The 27886-nt window shown below is 42.2% G+C and overlaps 2 protein-coding genes across 3 annotated transcripts; one reads left to right on the forward strand and one right to left on the reverse strand.

Moving 5' to 3' along the window:
• The first annotated feature begins 92 nt into the window (after positions 1-92).
• Positions 93-7608, forward strand: LOC118394589 (integral membrane protein 2C-like). Its single transcript, XM_035787917.1, has 6 exons — positions 93-317; positions 3348-3485; positions 3784-3972; positions 4368-4478; positions 4985-5138; positions 6012-7608. Exons 1-6 carry the CDS (start codon positions 225-227, stop codon positions 6101-6103), a joined length of 777 nt encoding a protein of 258 aa, XP_035643810.1. The 5' UTR covers positions 93-224; the 3' UTR covers positions 6104-7608.
• Positions 7609-7635: 27 nt separating this feature from the next.
• LOC118394590 (G-protein coupled receptor 55-like) lies at positions 7636-26913 on the reverse strand. Of its 2 annotated transcripts, none has more exons than XM_052463591.1 (3): positions 26821-26913; positions 23947-24679; positions 7636-9668 (listed from the first exon to the last, which is right to left on the reverse strand). In XM_052463591.1, the coding sequence occupies exons 2-3, from the start codon at positions 24670-24672 to the stop codon at positions 9510-9512; spliced, it is 885 nt and encodes a 294-aa protein (XP_052319551.1). In that variant the 5' UTR covers positions 24673-24679; positions 26821-26913; the 3' UTR covers positions 7636-9509. The 2 variants fall into 2 exon arrangements, with proteins under 2 accessions (XP_052319551.1, XP_035643811.1); XM_035787918.2 differs by lacking the exon at positions 7636-9668 and adding an exon at positions 19661-20811.
• Between the last annotated feature and the right edge of the window lie 973 nt (positions 26914-27886).

The raw sequence follows: 27886 nt of genomic DNA on the forward strand, positions 1-27886 counted from the left end.
AAGCAACATGTTGATCAAGCCAAATGGATGTCCACTCTTACTTTGAAAAGCGATTCGGGTCTGATTTTTTTTCCGAGTCCTACACAGAATTGTTCGTCACAGCTACGCTCATCTGAGGTCAGAGAGGAGCCTGATACGACGGGGGCGAGAGAACAGTGCAACTATATAATCTACCAGTGTCGAATGAGGAAGTCAGTGTAGTGAAAAAGATAAAACATACAAAGATGGTGAAGATAACTTTCCAGCCGATCACTGCGCAGAAACCAGAGAAGGAGCTCGATGGAGACAAAGCCGAGATTCTCATGCCCTATGAACACGTGAGTTCAGCGTCTCTTTTCTTTGTTCCATGATGTATTGACAGCGTTGGGGTAAAATAGGGATGTTTTGCTGACCAATGCAATAATTAGATTATATCAGGGCTATGTTTTCTTATTTGCGTTATAGTTCAATCGTTCACTATTTGTTCATGTAGCCTAATGATTGCGTTGATGTAAATTGCAAAATATTGTCCAAAAGAGCCCATAACATCATTTGTAGACTAATTTGCATAGTAGGTTTCCACGATATCATTTAGGCTACTGTTACAGTATCATGTGTTACTACTACTGTTACTAGAAAGTATACACACACACTGCTGCTGTGAAACGCTGGAAACACGCATACAAAGTAGCCTAACCAATTAAAATCGATACAAGCCAGCCAGCGAAGCCCGAGGATGTTGACATTACGTCACCTTGTGAGGCTAGCTGGGGACACTGCAGATAACTCGGTGTGCAGCAGACGTAACCACGAATCGTAGGCTGGCTATCCTTGACCATGCTACTCGAGCAATTACTATGTTTATCTACAACTTCCAAGACAACACGTTATTATGTTGATATTGGGAAGTTGAATCTTCTCGACAGTCTGTAAATTGTGCAAACAAATGGGGACGTTATCGCTGCGTTATGGTTACGTCACCGAGGTGTTTTTCCCCAGCAAATCCAGCAGGTAGCGCGTAAGGGGCACCTGCGCAGTTGGGCTGTTTTTATAAATAAGGGTGCATGTATTTCAATAGTGTAGTGGGATTTCCTTTCCTTGTGTCATTGCCCTCATCTATGCAGTCTGCACTGATCTAAAAATACTTCCCAGGTGCAATATGCTAGAAGAAAGTCATACTTTGGTTGGCTTTCATCTGTTTTCTACTTTTAAATCGGATAAAGGAGATGAGGAAAGGAAGTGACACTTGTTGAGGGAGTCATAAGAAATATGCATTTGGTTACAGCTGTCAGGGAGCTGCTAAAAGGGTGGCCATACTGCATTTGCATAGAAAGCCTCCCACACTGTTGTGTCTATATGAAGCTGCTCAATATGTTAGCACTGACATCACAGTTATAGGTCTGTCTGTCATTAGAGTGCACCGAGATGGGATATTGTCAGGCATGCTAATACAATTCATAGTAAATCTGAAACTTATGCTGAACATTGAATTGTATTTCTGCAAGTGACAGAATCCATGCATTTACAGCTTTGCAGTTGAATTGTCAATCTAAGCAACTGTAGGAGCTAGATAACTCTACCCTCATCCATCAGATTCAGAAATGGTCAACAGTGACTTGATTATGACCCCCAAATGAATGTAAGTTTCTAGGCTCTAGAAATTAGGCTGTATTTCACTAGTCAGATTAGTTAGCTCAAGTAAGATCAAATCTAGATCTGACGTAGAACTACACTGAACAGAAATATAAACGCAACGTGTAAGGTGGTGGTCCCATGTTTCATGAGCTGAAAAAAAAAATCCCTTTTAGTTTCCATATGCACAATAAGTGTATTTCTCTAAAATGTTGTGCACACGTTTTCTTTTATATTACATTACATTACATTTAAGTCATTTAGCAGACGCTCTTATATCCCTGTTAGTGAGCATTCTGCTTTGCCAAGACAATCCATCCACCTGACAAGTGTGGCATATCAAGAAGCTGATTACCGCATGATCATTACACAGGTGCACTTTGTACTGGGGACAATAAAAGGCCACTTTAAAATGTGCAGTTCTGTCACACAACAGGGGAAGGGGCTAATATTTCTGTATGTAAAACTCATTCTGTTTGGCTGGCCTGGCTCCCCATCCCAAGTTTCCTCCCAGGCCCACCCATGGCTGCACCCCTGCCTAGTCATGGGACATCCATAGATTAGGCCCGAATGCATTTATTTAAATTTACTGATTTATTTATATGAACTTTAACTCAGTCAAATCTTTGAAATTGTTGCATTTATATATTTTTGTTCAGTATACATTTGTGTTTGGCAAGTCCCAATCTGAAGGTGTGAGATTGTGTAACTCAAATGAATGACATGGTTATGATTTTGACGTCATGTAGGGAGGTGGGAGACAGGGGATGCTCGTAAAGGAGACGTGTGGATACCAAATCTGTATGTGTGTGTATAAGGATTATTAATACCAAATCTGGCTTGAGATTCCACTTCCACGCAATCACTGTGATCACTCCCTCCCACTGGAGGTGTGTGTAATGTAACGCTGTCACAGCTACAAGTAGGGCATGTGGAAGTCGAATCCTAAGAATAGAACTCCCAGACAACCGTGACAGCCTCCCTCGCCATCACTCGGCAAGCACAACGCAATCTGCCTCATCCCCTTTGGTTTCCTCCATAGTCCCTAGCAACTGTGTGTGGGTACCGTTTCTAGGTAGCGAGTAGTGTGTCGCTAATAGCAAACAGATTGACGGTAGGGCTGAGAGACTGGGGGTGGGCAGTTGGGATGACAAGGCATCTTCTGCATCTCTAGCCTTCAGCCTATATTATAAAACAATTTATTTCTGCTCTGATCAATGTGACTATCTGCTTATCTATTACCACCAACATCGAGTGAAACGGAAACTGCTCTTTCATAGTGGGAGCATCTTGCTGATGAATCAAATCAAATTGTATTTGTCACAGGCGCTGACTACAACAGGTGTAGTAGACCTTATTGTGAAATGCTTACTTACAAGCCCTTAACCAATAATGCAGTTCAAGAAATAGAGTTAAGAAAATATTTACTAAATGAACTAAGGTAAAAAAATAAAATAGTAACACAATAAAATTGCATAACAAAATAGAGGTAATATACAGAGGGTACCAGTACCGCGTAAATGTGCGGGGGTACAGGTTAGTTGAGGTAATTTGTACATGTAGGTAGCGGTAAAGTGACTAAGCATAGATAATAAACAACAAGTAGCTGCAGTGTATAAACAAGGGGGGGCAATGTAAATAGTCTGGTTGGCCATTTGATTAATTAACTCTTAAGTTTAATAATTTTATCTGACATTGGCCTGTAGGTCTGACCTGTGTATTGTTTCTTTCTCCAGGAGGAGCTGGTTCTTCCCCGGAGGCCAAAGCAGTCTCATCTGAACGGGCTGTGTTGTCTCACCTTTGGCCTGGTGGTCTTCATGTCAGGACTGGTGCTGGCCTCCATATACGTCTACCGGTACTACTTCATACAACAGGTATACTACTATACTGCACCACTCTGCACTCCACTATACAACTACCACTAGTACCTCCTATTTTATACCACAGGTCAGATATTATACTATTTTTGCATACTACCTTACAACTATACTACACTATACTACTGTACAACTGCCAGTAGTAGCTACTATTACATCATACCTCACATGTTCAATCATATAGACAGATTGGTTCTGATTGAAGAAATTATGCATGCTATAGATATACCACAGATGGATATCCCCATGACTATACTAACCCTGTTCTGCTCTGTTCTCCCTCTGTGTGTTCTAGATTCCTGAGGACAGCCTGTTCCACTGCAGGGTTCTGTATGAGGACTCTGTGTACGCCCCCCTGCACGGCAGACAGGAGCTGGAGGAGAACGTGGGCATCTTCCTGGACGACAACTACGAGCAGATCAGCGTGCCTGTGCCCCACTTCGGAGGGAGCGACCCCGCAGACATCATCCATGACTTCCAGAGGGTAAGTCATCCCTATGGCTGTCCCACACACTCATTGTGTAGTGTGATATGAGGTGGCCATTTTGTGTCCAAATGCTTGCCCATTGATATACATATGAGAATAGGATTCTGAAGGACATGTCTATTAGGGTCAGTGGTCTATAAGGCAATGAACGTTTTATGTGATCTTTTCTGTTAGTTAGCATACTGGAGTGAAAATAAATATCTAATTCTATTTGTCACATGCGCCGAATACAACACATGTAGACCTTACTGTGAAATGCAAGCCCTTAACCAGCAAGCCCTTAACCAAGAATGCAGTTTTAAGTTATGAAAATCATTACTAAATGAACAAAAGTTTTTTTATTTTTTAAATAAAAGACATGATTAATGTTTTGTTGTCATTTATAATTCCAGGGTCTGACTGTGTACCATGACATTGCCCTGGACAAGTGTTACGTGATTGAGCTCAACACCACCCTGGTCATGCCACCAAGGAACCTCTGGGAGCTTCTGGTCAACGTCAAGGTACGCTATTGTGTTGTATCTGGTTTAGGTCTGTCAGAGGAAAACTGTTTGTGTGTGGCTGTCCATCAGAGGGACAGTCTGCCCATGTATATTTATTATACAAAAGGACATTGCAGCCATGTGTACCGTCTGTCCTGTGAAGGGCATTGTACTAACGGAGGGTTTCCAACTGGCGGCACGCGGGCCGAACTTTGTATACAGTAAAAAATAAACACGAAATCAGCTCCAAGTGATTTTAATTTAAGTAGTCTGTTCCTAAGTAGTCCCATGCATAATAGAGAGATATGACATGATCGTATACAAATGTAAGCAAGATTTGAAATGATTGTTTTAATCAAACATTAAATCTGTTTGGGATTCTTGTGGTCAATTTACAGTCTACATATTATATGTAATTATGTTTCGGGCCCCCCGAACATCCGCTCAATAAAAATCAGTTTCGTGGCTGAATCTCGTTGATGATCCCTGTACTAATGTGTGTTTGTGTTTCTCTCCCTCTCCAATAGAAGGGGACTTATCTGCCCCAGACCTACATTATCCAGGAGGAGATGGTGGTGACGGGGAGGGTGAGGAACATGAGACCGCTGGGGCCCTTCATCCACCGGCTCTGCTACGGCAAAGACACCTACCGCCTCAAACGCCGACGCGACGCACGTCGACGTAAGTACAACACACACACACCAACAACACATCATTTTCCCTTCTGTCTCACACATCCACATACACTTTCACACACAGATGTCCTTATCAACATGAGATGCATGTAAGTACTAGGTCATCAGTTAGGCTCTTCCTGTCCTGCACAAAGGAGAGGAGAACAAAGGGTTGTGTGTTTCACAGTAGTCACTGTGTCTGTCTGGATCCATGGGCTGGCTGACTGTCTGGTGACACCCCTCATCACAGAGGAAACTGAGATGGCTAGGTCCATATCGGTGCTTCCTGTGCTGGCTCAGAGAGTGAGAGTGTGTGGGCTCTGCCAGGCGCTTGCCTCCCACTGTATGAGTTCTAAGTGACCTCCATGCACAGATCCTTCTTGATCACCATGTCAGAACCATCGTGTGTGTGTGCATGTGAGTCATTTTTCCAACACACCACGCAGCTCCAATGATCAGACAGCATGCGTGGGGGAGGAAGTGATGCGTAGTAGTGATGTGCTCCATGAGCCTCTGTGATTGGCGAGTTGTAAAACCAGAGCATTGATGTCACATGCTTCCTCTGAGCACATATATGGGCTGACGAGCAACTACATTGATCCAAGATGAGGCTGGTACTGGTAGTCATGGTAACAGTGAGGTAGGCAGTGGGATCCCCCTCAACTGTTTATATTGTTCAACATCTAGTCTTCAGAGGATGATACCATAATGGTTATTAGGCACCTAGTACGTTGACATATGGGGAGTTACCTCTGTAACCCAGCAAAGCAATAGCACCATAGATATCCCAAACCCTATGGATCATATATCATAAGTATAACATCATTGAACATGACACATAAAACTGTGTGTAAGCTTACCTCTTCTCTCCCTCCTCCAGGCATCAACAAGCGTGAGGCGAGGAACTGCCACAGCATCCGCCACTTTGAGAACACCTTTGTCGTTGAGACAGTGATCTGCGACAGGGTCTAAATACTGAGAAAGAAGATGGCAAGATGGCCACCCTACACCACCAAGCCCACTCTGAAACCATACCTCGCGCAACCCTTAGGCTTTATATTGCACTTTAAAAAGCATGTGTTTGTCCAATAGTTTTTTATTTGAATGTTGTTTTTTTATTCCTTTTTTGTCCCAAGTTGAATTGTTGTTTACTGCTCTGGTGTTGTTTCTATTATTTGTTTGTTTTTTGTATTCCAATGATCTGTATATTTCGATAATGTCGGTAATGCAATGAATATGTAGCTTTTTTGTTTGGGATTTCATGTCATGTTGTTGCACTGATGTTTTTTATTTGTATTGATTTGAAGGTGACGCCAGCATAATCAGATGAGTTGTCTTACATTTTTACTTCAATCGATTCAGATTGAGTTAGTCCTTTCTGTATAGTACTTCTAACCATGTGCAGTGTGTGTGACAGTGAGGAGAATTGGGCGTTACGATGCTGCGTGTGTTGTGCACACACACATGTTTCTATTTGTCTCTCGGTTCAACCAAATGAACCCATGATGATGTCTTGTTTTGGATGTCCAGAAATACCGAAACATACCTCATATTTTAGATGTTTTTTTTCGCCTGCAATTTAAATCATCAATTGTTTGTGTATGTATTCTGCATCGTTCCTATAAGCAATATATACTGTATATGGATTTTTCTTGGATTTCATATTCAAATGTGCATAGATTTTTATCTGAGCTTCTTTTGTGATTGAGTGATAATTTCTCTATGGTTTGTCCCTCTTGTGGTATCTTCCACTGGTTGACTCTCTGGGTCTCACATGGCTTTAGACTGTATAAAGTAGCAGTGCTTTGGACAGGCCAACGGAACCAAATTTATAGTCACTAACGCTATGTTGAGTCCTGAGTGTGTTACTTAGGCATATATAGATTACCTACAGATGTAGCCTCTTAATTTGATCAAGAAGAACATTCCTGAAATGTAAAACTTGTGTATTTGAGGTTTAAAAAAGGCTTCTGAAGTTTGAAATGTCAGACTTGATTTTCCCTTACAGAAAATGTATCAACACCTACAAAAACATATAATTTACATTTCCTGTTGCTGCAGGATTATTTTCTTTCTGTAGAAAACTGGCTCAAATTAAAATCCTACATCTGTACATTTGGATAAGTTTTAGAGTTGAACTCTTTCTTTCGGTGTGTCTTTCTGGCTACGTCCTGATTCTGAGAGGGAGTGTGCAAGTGCACACTTCAAGAGAAGGGTGGAGAATTAGATGCAGCCGCCTTGTCTGCAGTTGAGTCCTTGTAGCCGATCTCTCTATTGCATGCCTCTCTCTCTCTTAAACTTTTTTTTTTACAATCGATCTACTGTATGATATAGAGAAATTCTGTTGCTGTTTTAAAGGGGACCTACTGTATGATATAGGCTTTCATGATCTGTCCCCTTCTGACTCGCCATGCTGTACAGTCATTTAGCTTGTAATAGCTTATCTTACTACCTAATAAATAAACATGTAAAACATCCTTTGATTTTTCATTGTGTGTGTTTTAGACAAACAGAAATACAATTTCCGCAAAACACCATTAACTCAAGCACAGAAATCAAACCAATGACCAATGATCATTGAAAATTACATTGCTACATTTCAACGACATCTCCCTTCAGAGGAAGACATTCAAGAGCTTTATAAAAAAAATAATTCTAAAACAAACATGTATATAGACCGAAGCTGTAATGTAACTTGTAATAGACATTTGGTGCATGAATTATGTATCTAGGACACTTCAGGGATATTAGTGACATCTCTCTCTCTCCTGCCACACAAACTGCACACACTCAACACAAGTAAAAAAAAAAAATCCCCACAACATCCAAACATGACAGAAGTCAATTTCACAAGGGAAGCGAGACTAAGCGATACAGGACAAATGATTGTGCTTCTTATGTCAACACCCTACCAAAGTAATTTCCTGACATTTGTCGTTTGACGTATCACACAAATACAGCATGTGTAAGAACTTAGCATGCGCCATGTTAACACGTTCATGACCATCTACAGTATATTATATAATAATACAGTGCCTTCAGAAAGTTACCAATGTGTTGTGTTACAGCCTTAAACTCTTAAAGATCGGACCATTTTTTTCCATTTTCGCCTAAAATGACATACCCAAATCAACTGCCTGTAGCTCAGGCGGTGAAGCAAGGCTATGCATATTCTTGATAGCATTTGAAAGGAAACACTTTGAAGTTTGTGGAAATGTGAAATGAATGTAGGAGAACAATGCACTTTAGATCTGGTAAAAGAAAAACCAATCGTTTCTTTGTATTGTTTTTGTACCATCATCTTTGAAATGCAAGAGAAAGGCCATAATGTATTATTCCAGGCCAGATGCAATTTAGATTTTGGCCACTAGATGACAGCAGTGTATGAGCAAAGTTTTAGACTGATCCAATGAACCATTGTATTTCTGTTCAACATTTTGTGTCAAGTCTGCCCAAATGTGCCTAATTGTGTTATTAATAACTTTTCAAGTTCATAACTGTGCACACTCCTGAAACAATAGCATGATATTATTTCACTGTAAGAGTTACTGTAAATTGGACAGTGCGGTTAGATTAACAAGAATTTAAGCTTTCTGACAATATCAGATATGTCTATGTCCTGGGAAATGTTCTTGTTACTTATAACCTCATGCTAACCTCATGTTATTCTGCACATTGTGCAATGGGCCAGAGAGAAAAATATGCAGTGCAGAGAGGGTACCTGTAGTGGGTGGTTTTGTATGTGATTTTGGACATCTCTGGAGGGCTGGGATGGACTGACTGACTGACCTATTAACTGACTGATTAACAGACTGACGGACGCTGAACTACTGCAGCTTTCAGAGCTGGAGGTTGAAAGATAAAGGCATTTCCTCTTTTAGCAGTTCTTGTTTATGCCAGCTTCTAAACTGTACTCAAGCTGTGAAATTGTTGACAACTGTGAGACAGAAGTGACTGTAAATGTGGAAGATTGTGCAAGAACTGAGGCACAGCTATCAGCCAGTGTCATGTTCAGTTTCTCATGAATCTTTTTCAAGGGGTGGATCAGCTTTAATAATGTGGATAGATCGTTGCTTCCATCAATATAATTTTCTGCATAAATTCTAATCCGCCATATATTTTTGGGGTAAATATATACAGTATATCACAAAAGTGAGTACACCCCTCACATTTTTGTAAATATTTGAGTATATCTTTTCATGTGACAACAATGAAGAAATGACTCTTTGCTACAATGTAAAGTAGTGAGTATAAAACTTGTATAACAGTTTAAATTTGCTGTCCCCTCAAAATAACTCAACACACAGCCATTAATGTCTAAACCGCTGGCAACAAAAGTGAGTACACCCCTAAGTGAAAATGTCCAAATTGGGCCCAATTAGCCATTTCCCTCCCCGGTGTCACGTGACTCGTTAGTGTTACAAGGTCTCAGGTGTGAATGGGGAGCAGGTGTGTTAAATTTGGTGTCATCTCCCTCATACTGACTGGTCACTGGAAGTTCAACATGGCACCTCATGGCAAAGCACTCTCTGAGGATCTGAAAAAAATAATATATATAAATATATAAACATTCATACATATATACATATACACACTTTTTTTAGAATATACCTTTACTATACCCCGCAAACCCTACCACCCCTCCAACAATTGGAGTAAACTAATAAACAACACTGAATAAACAATCTTGTTGTTATTAGTCCCACCCTTCAGCTCCATTCAACCCCTCCCACCTATCGCTTAACACCATCAATTTTTATCATATCATGAATCTTTAGAAGAACAGATGTAAGTGCATTCATTTCAAACAATGCTTCAGCTAAGTTTTTCAGTCGGTTAAACGCCCAAATCAATGACTAGGTCCAAAACATTTGTTTTGCCTAAATGACTACCGACCCGTAGCACTCACGTCCGTAGCCATGAAGTGCTTTGAAAGGCTGGTCATGGCTCACATCAACCCCATTATCCCAGAAACCCTAGACCCACTTTAATTTGCATACTTCCCCAACAGATCCACAGATGATGCAATCTCTATTGCACTCCACACTGCCCTTTCACACCTGGACAAAAGGAACACCTATGTGAGAATGCTATTCATTGACGACAGCTCAGCGTTCAACACCATAGTGCCCTCAAAGCTCAACAATAAGCTAAGAACCCTAGGACTAAACACCTCCCTCTGTAACTGGATTCTGGACTTCCTGACGGGCCACCCCCAGATGGTAAGGGTAGGTAACAGCACATCTGCCACACTGATCCTCAACACAGGGGCCCCTCGGGGTTGCGTGCTCAGTCCCCTCCTGTACTCCCTGTTCCCTTATGACTGCACGGCCAGGCACGACTCCAAAACCATCATTAAGTTTGCAGACGACACAACAGTGGTAAGCCTGATCACCGACCACGACAAGACAGCCTATAGGGAGGAGGACACCTGGTCGTGTGGTACCAGGACAACAACCTCTCCCTCAGCGTGATCAAGACAAAGTAGATGATTGTGGACTACAGGAAAAAGAGGACAGAGCTCTCCCCCATTGTCATCGACGGGGCTGTAGTGGATCAGGTTGAGAGCTTCAAGTTCCTTGGTGTCCATATCACCAACAAACTAACATGCTCCAAACACACCAAGACAGTCATGAAGAGGGCACGACAAAACCTATTCCCCCTCAGTAGACTGAAAAGATTTGGCATGGGTCCTCAGATCCTCAAACGTTTAACAGCTGCACCATCGAGTGCATTCTGACTGGTTGTATCCCTGCCTGGTATGGCAACTTTTCGGCCTCCGACCGCAAGGCACTACAGAGGGTAGTGCGAACGGCCCAGTACTTCACTGGGGCCAAGCTTTCTGGCATCCAGGACCTCTATACCAGGCGGTGTCAGAGGAAGGCTCTAAAAATGGTCAAAGACTCCAGCCACCCTAGTCAGAGACTGTTCTCTCTGCTACCGCACGGCAAGTGGTACCGGAGTGCCAACTCTAGATCCAAGAGGCTTCTTAAAAGCTTCTACCCCCAAGCCATAAGACTCCTGAACATCTAATCAAATGGCTACCCAGATTATTTGCATTGCCCACCCCCATTTTACACCGCTGCTACTCTCTGTTGTTATCATCTATGCATAGTCACTTTAATAACTTTACCTACGTGTACATATTACCTCAACTAACCAGCGCCCCCCCTTACATTGACTCTGTAACGGTACCCCCTGTATATAGTCTCGCTATTTTTATTTTACTGCTGCTCTTTAATTACTTGTTACTTTTATTTATTATTCGTATCCATATTTTTCTTAAAATGCGTTGTTGGTTAGGGACAGGTAAGTAAGCATTTCACTGTAAGGTATTTCACTGTATTCGGTGAATGTGACTAATACAATTTGATTTGATCACATTCACATTCACAGCAGATGTTAATGTGAGTGTAGCGAAATGCTTGTTCTAGTTCTGTGCAGTAATGTCTAACAAGTAATCTAACAATTCCACAAGAACTACCTAATACACACAAATCTAAAGGGGTGAATGAGAATATGTACATATAAATATATGGATGAGCAATGACCAAGCGGCATAGGCAAGATACAATAGATGGTATAAAATACATTATATACCTATGAGATGAGCAATGTTAAATATTTTTTAATTTTTAATTTCACCTTTATTTAACCAGGTAGGCTAGTTGAGAACAAGTTCTCATTTGCAACTGCGACCTGGCCAAGATAAAGCATAGCAGTGTGAACAGACAACACATGGAGTAAACAATTAACAAGTCAATACCTTATTAAAGTGGTATTATTAAAGTGACAAGTGATCAATTTATTTTCGAGTCTGTATATAGGCAACAGCCTCTCTGAGTTAGTGATTGCTGTTTAACAGTCTGATGGCCTTGAGATAGAAGCTGTTTTTCAGTCTCTCGGTCCCAGCTTTGATGCACCTGTACTGACCTCGCCTTCTGGATGGTAGCATGGTGAACAGGCAGGGGCTCGGGTGGTTTTTGTCCTTGATGATCTTTTTGGCCTTCCTGAGACATTTGGTGCTATAGCTGTCCTGGAGGTCAGGTAGTTTTCCCCCGGTGACACGTTGTGCAGACCGCATCACTCTCTGGAGAGCCTAGCGGTTGTGGGCGGAACAGTTGCCGTACCAGGCGGTGATACAGCCCAACAGGATGCTCTCAATTGTGCATCTGTAAAAGTTTGTGAGGGTTTTAGGTGACAAGCCAAATTTCTTCAGCCTCCTTCACCACACTTATGGCTAGGATGTGGGGATTGAGCTTGGGCTGTTTCCAGTGTGTGTTTTCTGGCACAAATGTATTACTTGGGACTCTGGCCGATTGTGGTTACTCTCTGGAAGATGATTACATGGGATGCTTTATATAATTAACATGTCAACATGTATTTATTTTTCCATATTTTCTCATTGTTGGCACTAGCTGTGCCAACAGAGACTCTGGGTTCGAGCCCAGGCTCTGTCGCAGCCGGCCGCGCCCGGGAGGTCCATGGGACGCACAGTTGGCCTAGCGTTGTCTGGGTTAGGTAGGGTTTGGCCGGTTGGGATATCCTTGTCTCGTTGCGCACTAGCGACTCCTGTGGTGGCCCTGGCGCAGTGCATGCTGACCAGGTTGCTAAGTGTACTGTGTTTTCTCTGACACGTTGGTGCGGCTGGCTTCCGGGTTGGATGCGCGCTGTGTTAAGAAGCATTGCGGTTGGGTTGTGTTTCGGAGGACGCATGACTCTTGACTGTCGTCTCTCCCGAGTCCGTACGGGAGTTGTAGCAATGAGACAAGACACTAACTACTAACAATTGGATACTATGAAAAAGGGGGAAAAATTAACATTTAAATTAAATTCTTTAAGTATTTTGATACTTTGTGCAAGGCAATTGATAAGCGTTAAAACCTTTGTGGATGGGGCCTCCCTGGTGGAGCAGTGTCTAACACTGCGTCGCAGTGCCAACTGCGTTGCTACAGATGCTGGTTCGATTCCCAGCCCAGCCGTGACCGGGAGACCCATTAGGCGACGCACAGTTGGCCCACAGTCCCATTTATGGAGGGTTCGGCCGGCTGGGATGTCCTTGTCCCATCATGCTGCAGTGACTCCTGTGGTGGGCCAGGTGCATGCACTCTGACACGGTCACCAGGTGTACGGTGTTTCCTCTGACACATTTGTGCGGCTGGCATCCGGGTTAAGTGTGCATTGTGTCAAGAAGCAGTGCGGCTTGGTGGGGTTGTGTTTCATAGGATGCACGGCTCTCGACCTTCGCCTCTCCCAAGGCCGTAAGGAGTTGCAACGATGACAAGACTATTGGATATGATATAAAGGGGGTAAAAAATAAATTAATAAATAGTTTTAAAAATGTGTGGATGGGTATAATTTGTATGTATAAAATGTATAATAGTAATATTTAAAATTACTAAATCGGGTCATTTTGTATACATTTATTTAAATTTGCATCGGGCTGCTTCTGGGGGGATTCTGGTACGATGCTGACAAAGTCGTCTGAATTACAGTAGACGGAAACGGCCCGATGTACTTGGGCCAATTTAGGGCAGTCATTCGTAAATCAGTTCCGTTCCGTCCCCCCCAGTTTGCTTAAAAAACAACAACCCAACCCAAATGCTAGATGAGATGGGAATGCCTAAAGATTGTGGACCAGATTGGCAAGCTAAGCATTGCACATGTGTGTACAAAATGTAATTATATAAACATTAAGGCCGAAAGAAAATAGTGACACTTAAAAAAAGTGAAATATACCTTTAAGAGAAAGAATAAGGCAGTTACAGCAAGGTGGTAGATCTCCTCAAAGAAACAGGGTTTGATCAAAAGGCTTTACCACTGTGTTCTATTGGCCTTCTATGTTTTACACCATGAAGATGAAAACAGATTTTCCATCAAAGCCAGAATATGTGCATTTTTCTCTTGTAGGCCCATGTATTATCAAGATCCCAAGTGTACAGCTAGACATCAGTGACACTTTTTGTAGAACTGTAAAGGAAATGTGAAGGGAATGTTATTGTGTGAAGAGATAGCCTTGAAAATGTTCATCTTGTCTTTGGTGTCATAAACAATCTGTGCTTCCTGCCTGTGCTTGGTAAAGATGAGGGGGGGCATCATAACCCCTTCCTTGGGACCATCTGGCAGAACGCCCAGAATATGTTCTTTAAATTAAGATAGGAGACGGTGCCAGACACATGTAGGAACCAACCCAATGTATCATGTTTATGTAGGTTGTTATGCAGATAAGGCTGTATGTAAGGAAAGCCATTTTAGAGCTCACTTCAGACTGGTACTTTATGCATCTAAGTTTGACTGTGACCTCTCCAGTTTGCTGACAATAAAGAGTGATTCGTTTAATATTGACTTCTCGTGTCCCTGTGTTGGATTTCCACAACACTTCCTATCAGCTTTAAAACACCAGGTTACGTTAAGGTACATGTAACGTGATGATAGGGATTGTTTTGAACAACCACTTTTAAGAAAACATGAAAAAGAATACTGTTTAAGTTGTTAGAATAAAATTGAATTGAATAATTTAATCTAATGACATAACAAAACACATTTTGGCAGTCAGTAACATAAGTTTGAAGGTTGCTGTTATATAAAAACAGTCTAATATAGGTTTTAATAACAGGTGGACTTCTCTTTGGACTGTTGTCTAACAAAGCAGTCGTGAATTATCACAAGAGCGTAAATTAATGCTAAAACAATAATGCAAAGGCTTTTTATACTATTTAGCAGGGTTGGGGTCAATGTTCATCCAGTCACGTATCTTTTGCAATCCTATCCTTCCTATACAGTACATACAGTTGAAGTCGGAAGTTTACATACACCTTAGCCAAATACATTTAAACTCAGTTTTTCACAATTCCTGACATTTAATCCAAGTAAAAATTCCCTGTCTAGGTCAGTTAGGATCACCACTTTATTTTAAGAATGTGAAATGTCAGAATAAAAGTAGAGAGAATATTTATTTCAGCTTTAATTTCTTTCATCACATTCCCAGTGGGCCAGAAGTTTACATACACTCAATTACTTTTTGGTAGCATTGCCTTTAAATTGTTTAGCTTGGGTCAAACGTTTCGGGTAGCCTTCCACAAGCTTCCCACAATAAGTGGGGTGAATTTTGGCCCATTCCTCCTGACAGAGCTGATGGATCTGAGTCAGGTCTTTAGGCCTCCTTGCTCACACACGCTTTATCAGTTCTGCTCACACATTCTCTATAGGATTGAGGTCAGGGCTTTGTGATGGCCACTCCAATACCTTGACTTTATTATCCTTAAGCCATTCTGCCACAACATTGGAAGTATACTTAGGGTCATTGTCCATTTGGAAGACTCATTTGCGAACAAACTTTAACTTCCTGACTGATGTCTTGGGATGTTGCTTCAATATTTCTACATAATTTAACTTCCTCATGATGCCATCTATTTTGTGAAGTGCACCAGTCCCTCCTGCAGCAAAGCACCCCCACAACATGATGCTGCCACCCCCATGCTTCACGGTTGGGATGGTGTTCTTCAGCTCGCAAGTCTCCCCCTTTTTCCTCCAAACATAACGATGGTCATTATGGCCAAACAGTTCTATTAATGTTTCATCAGACCAGAGGACATTTCTCCAAAAAGTACGATCTTTGTCCCCATATGCAGTTGCAAACCGTAGTCTGGCTTTTTTATGGCGGTTTTGGAGCAGTGGCTTCTTCCTTGCTGAGTGGCCTTTCAGGTTTTGTCGATATAGGACTTGTTTTACTGTGGATATAGATACTTTTGTACCTGTTTCCTCCAGCATCTTCACAGGGTCCTTTGCTGTTGTTCTGGGATTGATTTGCACTTTTCGCACCAATGTACGTTCATCTCTAGGAGGCAGAACGCGTCTCCTTCCTGAGCGGTATGATGGCTGCATGGTCCCATGGTGTTTATACTTGCGTACTATTGTTTGTACAGATGAACGTGGAATCTTCAGGCATTTGGAAATAAGTATGAACCAGACTTGTGGAGGTCTACAAAAAAAATGGAGGTCTTGGCAGATTTCTTTTGATTTTCCCATGATGTCAAGCAAAGAGGCACTGAGATTCAAGGTAGGCCTTGAAATACATCCACAGGTGCACCTCCAATTGACTCAAATTTGTTCCAAGATGGCATAGCAGTTCAGACGTCTTTTGTCCTCGTCTTGTCGTGTCCCGTATATATATATTTACAACTTTTTTCACATACCTTTTTATATATATTTTTATTTTCCATAAACTCATCTTCAAAACACTCTCCTGCAACCCGCATCACCAATTTATATTTATTTAAAAAAGTATTATTTACCTCAAATCTGTAATCCTCCATAGAAGCTAGCCAGAAGCTAGCCAGAAGCTAATCCAGAAGCTGGCCAGAAGCTAATCCAGAAGCTAGCCAGAAGCTAATCAGAAGCTAGTTAGCTTCTTTACTGGCTAATCGTTAGTATTCAGCTAACCACGGTTTGTGGTCATCAGCTATCCTTTAGCTCGAATATCTATCGCCAGTTTTGTACGGCGCGGCTCGGAACATACCGGACCTATTTTTCTCTCCATGTCCCTGGATTTCAACCGCTAACTCTGGACATTCATACCTGGATCTCGCAGCTAGCTAGCTGCTATCCGTGTGACTATCGGGCTTTCGTCGATTCCGGAGCAAACATCAATTATTCCGGAGCTAGCCAGCTGAAGAACTCCATCAATCACTCCTGGGCTACAATCACCAATCCGGACCCGTTTTACTGCCAACGCGGAGCCCTACCGGGCCTTCACAACTGGACTATCGACGTTATCTACCCGAAGGAGTTATCCGGCTGGCTCCTCCGTCGCGACGTTACCTGAACGCCCATCTGCGGTCCGCTAACCGTTAGCTGTCTTATCGGCTGCTATCTGAATAGACATATCGGACAATTTATTTATTTATTTTTATTATTTTTATAATAAAAATATTATTCTTTTTTTTTTCTTGGTCCTCTATAACTATATTTATTGTTTTTGTTGTTGTTGTGTGATTTGATTAATCCCCTCTACCACACGGAACCCCACTAATCTACCGACCGAACGCACGAGGTGGCTAATAACAGACCTCCATCCTATGCTAGCTTGCTACCGATGGCCTGGCTAGCTGTCTAAATCGCCGTGACCCCAACCAACCTCTCTACTCACTGGACCCTTTTGATCACTCGACTAAGCATGCCTCTCCTTAATGTCAATATGCCTTGTCCATTGCTGTTCTGGTTAGTGTTTATTGGCTTATTTCACTGTAGAGCCTCTAGTCCTGCTCACTATACCTTATCCAACCTATTAGTTCCACCACCCACACATGCGATGACACCCACTGTTTCAATTATGTTTCTAGAGACAATATCTCTCTCTTCATCACTCAATACATAGGTTTACCTCCACTGTATTCACATCCTACCATACCCTTGTCTGTACATTATACCTTGAAGCTATTTTATCGCCCCCAGAAACCTCCTTTTACTCTCTGTTCCAGACGTTCTAGACGACCAATTCTTATTTCTTTTAGCCGTAGCCTTATCCTACTCCTCCTCTGTTCCTCTGGCGATGTAGAGGTGAATCCAGGCCCTGCAGTGCCTAGCTCCACTCCTATTCCCCAGGCGCTCTCTTTTGATGACTTCTGTAACCGTAATAGCCTTGGTTTCATGCATGTTAACATTAGAAGCCTCCTTCCTAAGTTTGTTCTATTCACTGCTTTAGCACACTCTTCCAACCCGGATGTTCTAGCAGTGTCTGAATCCTGGCTTAGGAAGACCACCAAAAATTCTGAAATTTTAATCCCAAACTACAACATTTTCAGACAAGATAGAACTGCCAAAGGGGGCGGTGTTGCAATCTACTGCAAAGATAGCCTGCAGAGTTCTGTCCTACTATCCAGGTCTGTACCCAAACAATTTGAACTTCTACTTTTAAAATTCCACCTCTCTAAAAACAAGTCTCTCACCGTTGTCGCCTGCTATAGACCACCCTCTGCCCCCAGCTGTGCTCTGGACACCATATGTGAACTGATTGCCCCCCATCTATCTTCAGAGCTCGTGCTGCTAGGCGACCTAAACTGGAACATACTTAACACCCCAGCCATCCTACAATCTAAGCTTGATGCCCTCAATCTCACACAAATTATCAATGAACCTACCAGGTACCTCCCCAAAGCCTTAAACACGGGCACCCTCATAGATATCATCCTAACCCTCTTGCCCTCTAAATACACCTTTGCTGTCTTCAACCAAGATCTCAGCAATGACTGCCTCATTGCCTGCATCCGTAATGGGTCAGCAGTCAAACGACCTCCACTCATCACTGTCAAAAGCGCCCTGAAACAATTCAGCGAGCAGGCCTTTCTAATCGACCTGGCCCAGGGAATCCTGGAAGGATATTGATCTCATCCCGTCAGTAGAGGATGCCTGGATATTTAAAAAAATGCCTTCCTAACCATCTTAAATAAACATGCCCCATTCAAGAAATTTAGAACCAGGAACAGATATAGCCCTTGGTTCTCCCCAGATCTGACTGCCCTTAACCAACACAAAAACATCCTATGGCATTCTGCATTAGCATCGAACAGCCCCCGTGATATGCAGCTGTTCAGGGAAGCTGGAAACCATTATACACAGGTAGTTAGAAAAGCCAAGGCTAGCTTTTTCAAGCAGAAATTTGCTTCCTGCAACACTAACTCAAAAAAGTTCTGGGACACTGTAAAGTCCATGGAGAATAAGAACACCTCCTCCCAGCTGCCCACTGCCCACTGCACTGAAGATAGGAAATACTGTCACCACTGATAAATCCACCATAATTGAGAATTTCAATAAGCATTTTTCTAAATTTGTGGAGTGGTTGTGTATGTAAACATCTGACTTCAACTGTATGTGGATGACTCAACACGTCAGCTAATACAGCAACTGGAATGACTGCAACACTTAACAAATAGCTGCAGATAGTTTCAGAATGGGTGGCAAGAATACGTTTGTCCTAAATATTTCAAAAACTATTTGGGACAAATCATTCACTAAACCCTAAACCTCAACTAAATCTTGTAATAAATAATGTGTAAATTGAACAAGTTGAGGTGACTAAACTGCCTGGAGTAACCCTGTATTGTAAACTGTCAAGGTCAAAACATATTGATACAACAGTAGCTAAGCTGGGGAGAAGTCTGTCCATAATAAAGCACTGTTTTCCTTTCTTAACAGCACTATCAACAGGGCAGGTCCTACAGGCACTAGTTTCTACCTTCTTAACAGCACTATCAACAAGGCAGGTCCTACAGGCTCTAGTTTCTACCTTCTTAACAGCACTATCAACAAGGCAGGTCCTACAGGCTCTAGTTTCTACCTTCTTAACAGCACTATCAACAAGGCAGGCCCTACAGGCTCTAGTTTCTACCTTCTTAATAGCACTATCAACAAGGCAGGTCCTACAGGCTCTAGTTTCTACCTTCTTAACAGCACTATCAACAAAGGTCCTACAGGGTTTCTACCTTCTTAACAGCACTATCAACAACAGTTTCTACCTTCTTAATAGCACTATCAACAAGGCAGGTCCTACAGGCTCTAGTTTCTACCTTCTTAACAGCACTATCAACAAGGCAGGTCCTACAGGCTCTAGTTTCTACCTTCTTAACAGCACTATCAACAAGGCAGGTCCTACAGGCTCTAGTTTCTACCTTCTTAACAGCACTATCAACAAGGCAGGTCCTACAGGCTCTAGTTTCTACCTTCTTAACAGCACTATCAACAAGGCAGGTCCTACAGGCACTAGTTTTGTCACACCTGGACTACTGTTCAGTCGTGTGGTCAGGTGCCACAATTGCAATTGGCTCAAAACAGGTCAGCACGGCTGGCCCTTGGATGTACAGAGAGAGCAATACTTTCTGAAGGCATAGTTTGTGTACATGTGTTTTATCGTAACCACAGCGACATTCAGCCTACGCACAGACAAATTAGGTTTTCTCCGTATGCCGTCAGTTGAAACTAGGGGCGTGCTGTCTTAGCCCACATCACTCATCTGATGATAAAGTCTCATGAGTCCCTTCTCAGAACATACAGTACACATATAGATGGCATTGCACAAGGCACAAACAATTGTAATCAAATGGAACATTTCCAAGAAAATGTTGTTTGAATTGCTTCAGCTCTTTAAAAGTATTTTGTGGTAAAAGAAGTTTAAAACTTTTTACTTAAGCGAAGCAGTGAAATATAGTGAAAGTTAAATATATTAAAACACCTGGTCTCCTAGGGTTAACTCTTGTCCGAGGTAAGTCTGAAAAATTGGGCCGAAATGCATAGGTTTTCAATAATAAATACTCCTATTTCCTACTCAACATCCCTTGTCCTCAAACAGTGGCAGAATTTTTCATACAGCGAGTAAGATTTCACACACACAGTAATTTCCCAGTAGGCAAAACTGGTTGAAACATAATTTAAACCAGTTCGGCTCAGTGTTTGTCCCTCCACGGGTCTTGTCAGAGCTCTGAGGTGCTGGTGGTGGCTCTTCTCTGGCTGCTAGACCCGGACCTCCTGAAGGTGAAGGTCTGCTTGGAGCTCCTCACTTCCCTGGTGATGAAGTAGTAACACAGAGCATCCAGACAACACGTGATGTTGGCCAGACTCATGGCCACCTGCAGGAACAGGCTGATATTCGTCTTGGCCATGCAGTCCTGGATCACGTCTTGGCGTACCTAGGAGGAGATAGTATTCCTGTAAGGCTTAGAGTTTTTCCTGGTCAAGTCACATGGCCAGGGGAAAAAAGTTGTCCCAGACATATTAATGCACATAAGATAACCGCAAGAACGTTTTTACAGTGCCTTATACTAAAAGGGATTACATTGTTTTTTCCCCTCATCAATCTACACATAATACCCCATAATGACAAAGCAAAAACAGGTTTAGAAAAAACCCTTTACTCAGTACTTTTTTGGAGCATCTTTGGCAGTGATTACAGCCTCGAGTATTCTTGGGTATGACACTACAGGCTTGGCACACCTGTATTTGGGGGGGTTTCTTCCATTCTTCTGTGCAGATCCTCTCAAGCTCTGTCAGGTTGGATGGGGAGCGTCGCTGCACAGCTATTTTCAGGTCTCCTCAGAGATGTTTGATCAGGTTCACCTCCAGGTTCTGGCATGGCCACTCAAACTTCAGCTTTTTCAAATGCAAACTTTGTGTTTTCTGCTTGTTTTAGGCAGGTATAACCATGTCTAAAGATTACTTTTCAACATTGCCTGCTCCCGCGTGTTCTCATTACTTAGAAAAATGTAAAATTGTAGGGCTTCCCTCGTGCCCCTTTTCATGATGGTGCTAACAGCCACGTGAGTGAGTGCTCGCTGGCTGCTGACCGGAATATGAAGATAGCCAAGACCAACGACACAATCAAATGGACTATACAGCTACAAGTAGTGAGTGGAGTTACAAACGGACTATACTATTCCACACACATAGCTGCAAATAGCCTGAAGCCACAGGGCTTTTCTCCCAGGTTCTATTTGCCTAAATGTGATCCTTGTGAACCGTAGGTTGGGATTTGGACCTGGCCACATGTACATTGAACAACACAGCAGCTTTTCTGACGTTTTAGATATTTCTGTATAACATACATGTTAAAACGAAGTTAGCTCTTTTACAATGGGGCCAATGGGAAAGAATGTTTGTTTTCCACAATTTGTGGGCATGGTCGAGGGGAATTCCTTCTTATGACAAGAATACAGGCAATGACCAATGTAGCCTATTGATTGTGCTCTGAGGTGACGTTGAAATTGGCAGTGAATCTAACGTTACACAAGAGATCGACACTTCACGTTGGGGGTGAGGAAACAACGGAAGCATTTTCAATGAAGGAAGCGAAGTGGGCGAGGGGACCATTGGGCGATGTGAGCATGGGTGAGGGACGTGAACAGGGTGGGACCAAATTTGGGAAAAACTGAACTTCATGCAAATACTCTACAACGTTGTGTTGCTATTGACCAATCAACGCACACTATAGTTTCCAGACCATAATGGATTGGCTGCTGATACCTAAACTACCTAGCCTGCGTGCTAGCTTGACTATCCGAATTCATGGATAGAATCTCAGCCCTTATCCTTTCATCATGCTGACTGGCGATAGCCTTTTGTCCATGGTCCTGAATCGATGCTCACAGTGAGTGCTGTTTTTATGAGCGTATCTTGGGCTACCAGTCTTTCTGGGGCTTCTCTTAATCTTAAGGATCGAACCCTTTTTTTCAATTTTCCCCTAAAATGACATACCCAAATCTAACTGCAGGTAGCTCAGAACCTGAAGTAAGGATATGCATATTCTTGATACTATTTGAAAGGAAACACTTTGAAATGTGAAATTAATGTAGGAGAATATAACACATTAGATCTGGTTAAAGATATTACAAACCAAAAACATGCGTATATATATATATTTTTTCATCTTTGAAATGCAAGAGAAAGGCCATAATATAATTTTGCAGTTTAGGCGCAATTTAGATGTTGGCCACTAGATGGCAGCAGTGGATGTGCAAAGTTTCAGACTGAACCAGTGAAAAATTGCAATACATCAGAAAATTTGTCTTGCATGGAGCTTCTATCAGACTTAAATAGGCATCACTAGCTGGACTCCAGCCAGTACCCTGCCCTGAACTTACTCACTGTTGCTATCCGGCTACCACACATTTTTTCAACCCTGCACCTGCTGCCCTATGTACATAGACATGAAACACTGTTCACTTTATCAGTGGTGGAAAAAGTACCCAATTGTTATACTACAGTAAAAGTAAAGATACCTTAATAGAAAATGACTCAAGTAAAAGTAACCCAGTAAAATACCTCTTCAGTAAAAGTCTAAAAGTATTTGGTTTTAAATATACATAAGTATCAAAAGTAAATGTAATTGCTAAAATATACTTAAGTATCAAAAGTAAAAGTATAAATAATTAAAAATTCCTTATATCAAGAAAACCAGATCGCACAATTTTAAATGTGTTATTTTTGTACAGATAGACATTATTTACATACAAAGCATTTGTGTTAAGTGAGCCCGCCAGATCAGAGGCAGTAGAGATGACCAGGGATGTTCAATTGTTAAGTGATAATATTTCTCAATTCCATTATTTTACTTTTTAGATGAATGTGTATTGTTAGATAATTCTGCACTGTTGGAGCTTGGGACACAAGCATTTCGCTACCACCGCAATAACATCTGCTAAATATGTGTATGCAACCAATAACATTTGATTTGAATTGCTATAGCGTGTGTGTTTGTGTGTTGCTTTCGGATTGGCATTTACTCTTATTCACGGCAGATTCAAATGAGCTACTGTCATGTAAGACATTTCACATCAGCTATGACTATAGAATATGCACTTTGTTTTATTTAGTTAGCTTTTCTGAAACTCTCTAGAGAAGTAGCGGCTTGGTTACACTCATTGCGTAGCGTACTGTCACACATTTGACAGAAATGTAGCCTATAGTTGTAATAATTGAAGTTTAAGTTATGAAGCCTGTAAGAATCTTTGATAAGTTAGTGGTGCTCAACCTGTTGAGCTGATCTGTGTATGTTTTTAGGTGCAAGTTATGTGTAGTCTAGGCCTACTGGAGCTTGGCTGCATTTCAGATACACATGTTGTAGTGGGGCATATCTTTCTTGTGCTATTATATAAAGCGATGGTTGTTGATGTGTACGGCTACATTTCAGATACATGTGAACAGTCGTAGGACCAATCTACCTTGTGGTATTAGGGCTATATAGCAATACTAGTTGTTCCCCCCCATAGATTTAAAATGCCCACTCAGGCATGTCATCCTGGAGCCGGGCCTGTTAGTAATTAACTCACCAGGAACTGCAGCAGGATGCCCAGGTGGCTAGGCGTGAAGGGGACCAGGAAGGCACAGAGACTGCTGTAGATGATCCTCACACAGGCTCTGTTCTTATGGCTCTCTTTGCCGGACTGCCTCAGCGTCCGGATGCTCTGTGCCGAACACACCACCAGCACCAGGGCAGGCCCCACAAACCCAAAGCCCAAGAGGCAGCTGATCACATCTGGGCGCCAGCCCTTCTCTGAGAAGCCGTGGAAGCAGTGGAAGGACCCATTTCCCGCCATGCGGAACGAGTAGATGGGTGAGGTGCCCCCCAGCACCACCACCCAGACCAGGATGCAGATCCCCAGAGCGGCCCGGCGGGAGCGGAGCTGCTTGGCGCGGAAGGGGTGGCGTATGGCCACCCAGCGGTCCATGGCTATGCAAACAATGGTGTAGATGCTGCCGTACATGCCCACAAAGTACAGGCTCTCCAGGAAGGAGCAGAGGAAGCGGTGGTGGGCTTCCCAGTGGTGGATGGTGGCGTGCATCTTAAATGGGAGCAGGAGGAGGAGAAGGAGGTCCAGGAGGGCCAGGTTGGTCATGTAGATGGTGGACTCTGTCCACTTGCGGAGGAGGAAGCAGAAGACAACCAGGGCCAGGATGTTGAGGACAAGGCCGCACACGAAGATGGGCACATAGATGGCAAGTTCCAGTGATTTCATGAGGCGGTCTACCTCGGTGAAGGAGCAGTTGGTTTTCATGGTGCCGCTGAGGAGTAAATGGGAGACGTTGGGTAAGCCAATTCAAATAGACTTTGTCATTTAATTTTCTAAAAGGAATGGTGTTTTGATTATGAATGAGTCTCACAAAATGTAGGATAAAAATGATGGCCATACTATCTACCTTTTTGATTTGTCTTTTTTTCTCACAATAATTTTTTCACTACTTTGATAATTACTTGTCCCCATATACCCCATGTATCATTTTACTGGCACTGAGATTGAAACACCCACATGCACGCATGCATGCGCATGCACACACAAACACTTACACGTGCCAATATGCAAAACCTCCTTTCTTTTCTCAGTTGTGTGGGTAGCCTACAGTAGCTGTACCCTCCTCACATATGAAAGCAGTGCCTGCCAGATTTAATGTGAGAACCCTTAAAGATGCAGTCCGGGGTCTTAAGCACAACAAATGTGTAATATATTGTACGAATTGGATTTCTAACATATCGTACGAATTGCACAAATAAATAAATATATTTGTTGTATTTTTTGGCGGGACGCAACACATATCATGCGCAATGAATGATGTAGTACACAATTGGGTGACCCGTTTTAGCTCGTGAGCACCACTTTCAAAACTACTGGCTGAAATGTTACTAAAGTTCCGGAGCATCACTTTAACCACTTCACTACCAGTCTGCATGCCGTATGGCCAAATACTATTCCCGAACCAAAATATTTTTGTGTCTGGGTCTCATCAAATACTGTAGAACTAAATTAAGTAACCTGGTAAAATAACAACCTATACATTTTTTATTAGTTAGTATTTTTCTAAGTTTAAGATGACTTCGGATTATGTTTATTATGTTGTTGTAGATAACCTATTATATTGGTTTGATTTGAATAATCACTCTTCTCTGAGTGTGTTTTCTGTTGTAATGATGTAACACCATCATTGGTGTGAAGTAATTAGATAAAAATACTTAAGTAGTTTTGGGAGTATCTGTACTTTACTATTGATATTTTTGACTACTTTTACTTTCCTACATTTCTAAAGAAAATAATGTACTTTTTACTACATACATTTTCCCTGACACCCAAAAGTACTCGTTACATTTTAAATCTTTAAATGCTTTGTTTGTAAATAATATCTGAGTGTTGGAGTGTGCCCCTGGCTATCTGTAAATAATATCTGAGTGTTGGAGTGTGCCCCTGGCTATCTGTAAATAATATCTGAGTGTTGGAGTGTGCCCCTGGCTATCTGTAAATAATATCTGAGTGTTGGAGTGTGCCCCTGGCTATCTGTAAATAATATCTGAGTGTTGGAGTGTGCCCCTGGCTATCTGTAAATAATATCTGAGTGTTGGAGTGTGCCCCTGGCTATCTGTAAATAATATCTGAGTGTTGGAGTGTGCCCCTGGCTATCTGTAAATAATATCTGAGTGTTGGAGTGTGCCCCTGGCTATCTGTAAATAATATCTGAGTGTTGGAGTGTGCCCCTGGCTATCTGTAAATAATATCTGAGTGTTGGAGTGTGCCCCTGGCTATCTGTAAATAATATCTGAGTGTTGGAGTGTGTGCCCCTGGCTATCTGTAAATAAGTGTGCCCCTGGCTATCTGTAAATAATATCTGAGTGTTGGAGTGTGCCCCTGGCTATCTGTAAATAATAGTGTTGGAGTGTGCCCCTGGCTATCTGTAAATAATATCTGAGTGTTGGAGTGTGCCCCTGGCTATCTGTAAATAATATCTGAGTGTTGGAACGTGCCCCTGGCTATCTGTAAATAATATCTGAGTGTTGGAGTGTGCCCCTGGCTATCTGTAAATAATATCTGAGTGTTGGAGTGTGCCCCTGGCTATCTGTAAATAAAATTAAAACACGAAAATGGTGGCGCCTGTATATTTAACACCAAATACTTTTACTCAAGTAGTATTTTACTGGGCGACTAACTTTTAATTTGAATCTGCCGTGAATAAGAGTAAATGCTATTCCGAAAGCAACACACAAACACACACGCTATAGCAAATCAAATCAAATGTTATTGGTTGCATACACATATTTAGCATATTATTAGACTTTTACTTGAGTCATTTTCTATGAAGGTATGTTTACTTTTACTCAAGTATGAACATTGGGTACTTTTCCCACCACCATACAGTATATACAGTAAGTGAAACCTTACCTTATAGATGCCAGTCTGCTGGTGTGTCTGTCTGTCAATCTGTCTATCTGTGCCAGACAAATTAGTTTAACACTTCTGCTTTCAGTACTTTTGTTTTTTTTCATGACCACTTCCTATGTGAGAGAACTCCAATAGTCTGAATTGGTGCTCTCTACACCAGATTACAGCTGCAGACAAGAGGTTATGTCTGGGACATAACTTAGAGATACAAACACAAATCAGAACAATCACAATTGTTTGAGAACATAGTGTCATTCTTCTACCACATATAACATATGATATACAGATTTAAAAAGTCAAAGGCCTAGATTCAATCAGATCAACCGTCAACCGCATTAGAGCTGTCAAATTAGTGAGCAGCTGCACTGCTTCTTGACACAATGTTCAGCCGCACCAATGTGCCAGAGGAAACACCGTACAACTGGCAACCGAAGTCAGCGGGCATGCACCCGTCCCGCTACAAGGAGAGGACATCCTGGCCAGCCAAACCTTCCCCTAACCCGGACAACGCTGGCCCAATTGTGTGCCACCTCATGAGTCTCCCAGTCACGACGGCTGTGACACTGCCTGGGATTAAACCCGGGTCTGTAGTGATGCCTCTAGCACTGTGATGCTGCGCCACTCGGGAGGCCACGAGCAGCTACTCTCTTGAACATTGTCACGAAGCCACACCCATCCCACTCACATTTAGATCAGAACGAGAAAATGATACTAACCCTATATAGAAATAATGCAGCTCAAATTCTAAATCATTCAACTAAATAATGAGGATTTCTATCAGCCTAATCGGGGTGTAGATTACATCTCAAATTCCAGTGTTCTAACTTGTAAACAAGGTTGCATGGGATTTCTCTAAATGCGACTCCGTGCAACCAGTGGGAATGTCCACTTTGGGTATAATGCCAGGAGCCACTTGTGGATTTGACAGCTCAAACGCAGTTCCGACACCACCAAAACAACCGCCATACCTATGCCGACTAAAGCGGTTCTGATTGAATAGAGCCCAATGTCTGTCAGCACAGCAGCAACATAGCCAGAAATAATTGGGGTTAGACAGCCACATCCC

Source organism: Oncorhynchus keta, chromosome 15 (assembly GCF_023373465.1).
Source record: "Oncorhynchus keta strain PuntledgeMale-10-30-2019 chromosome 15, Oket_V2, whole genome shotgun sequence".
Classification (NCBI taxonomy): Eukaryota; Metazoa; Chordata; class Actinopteri; order Salmoniformes; family Salmonidae; genus Oncorhynchus; species Oncorhynchus keta.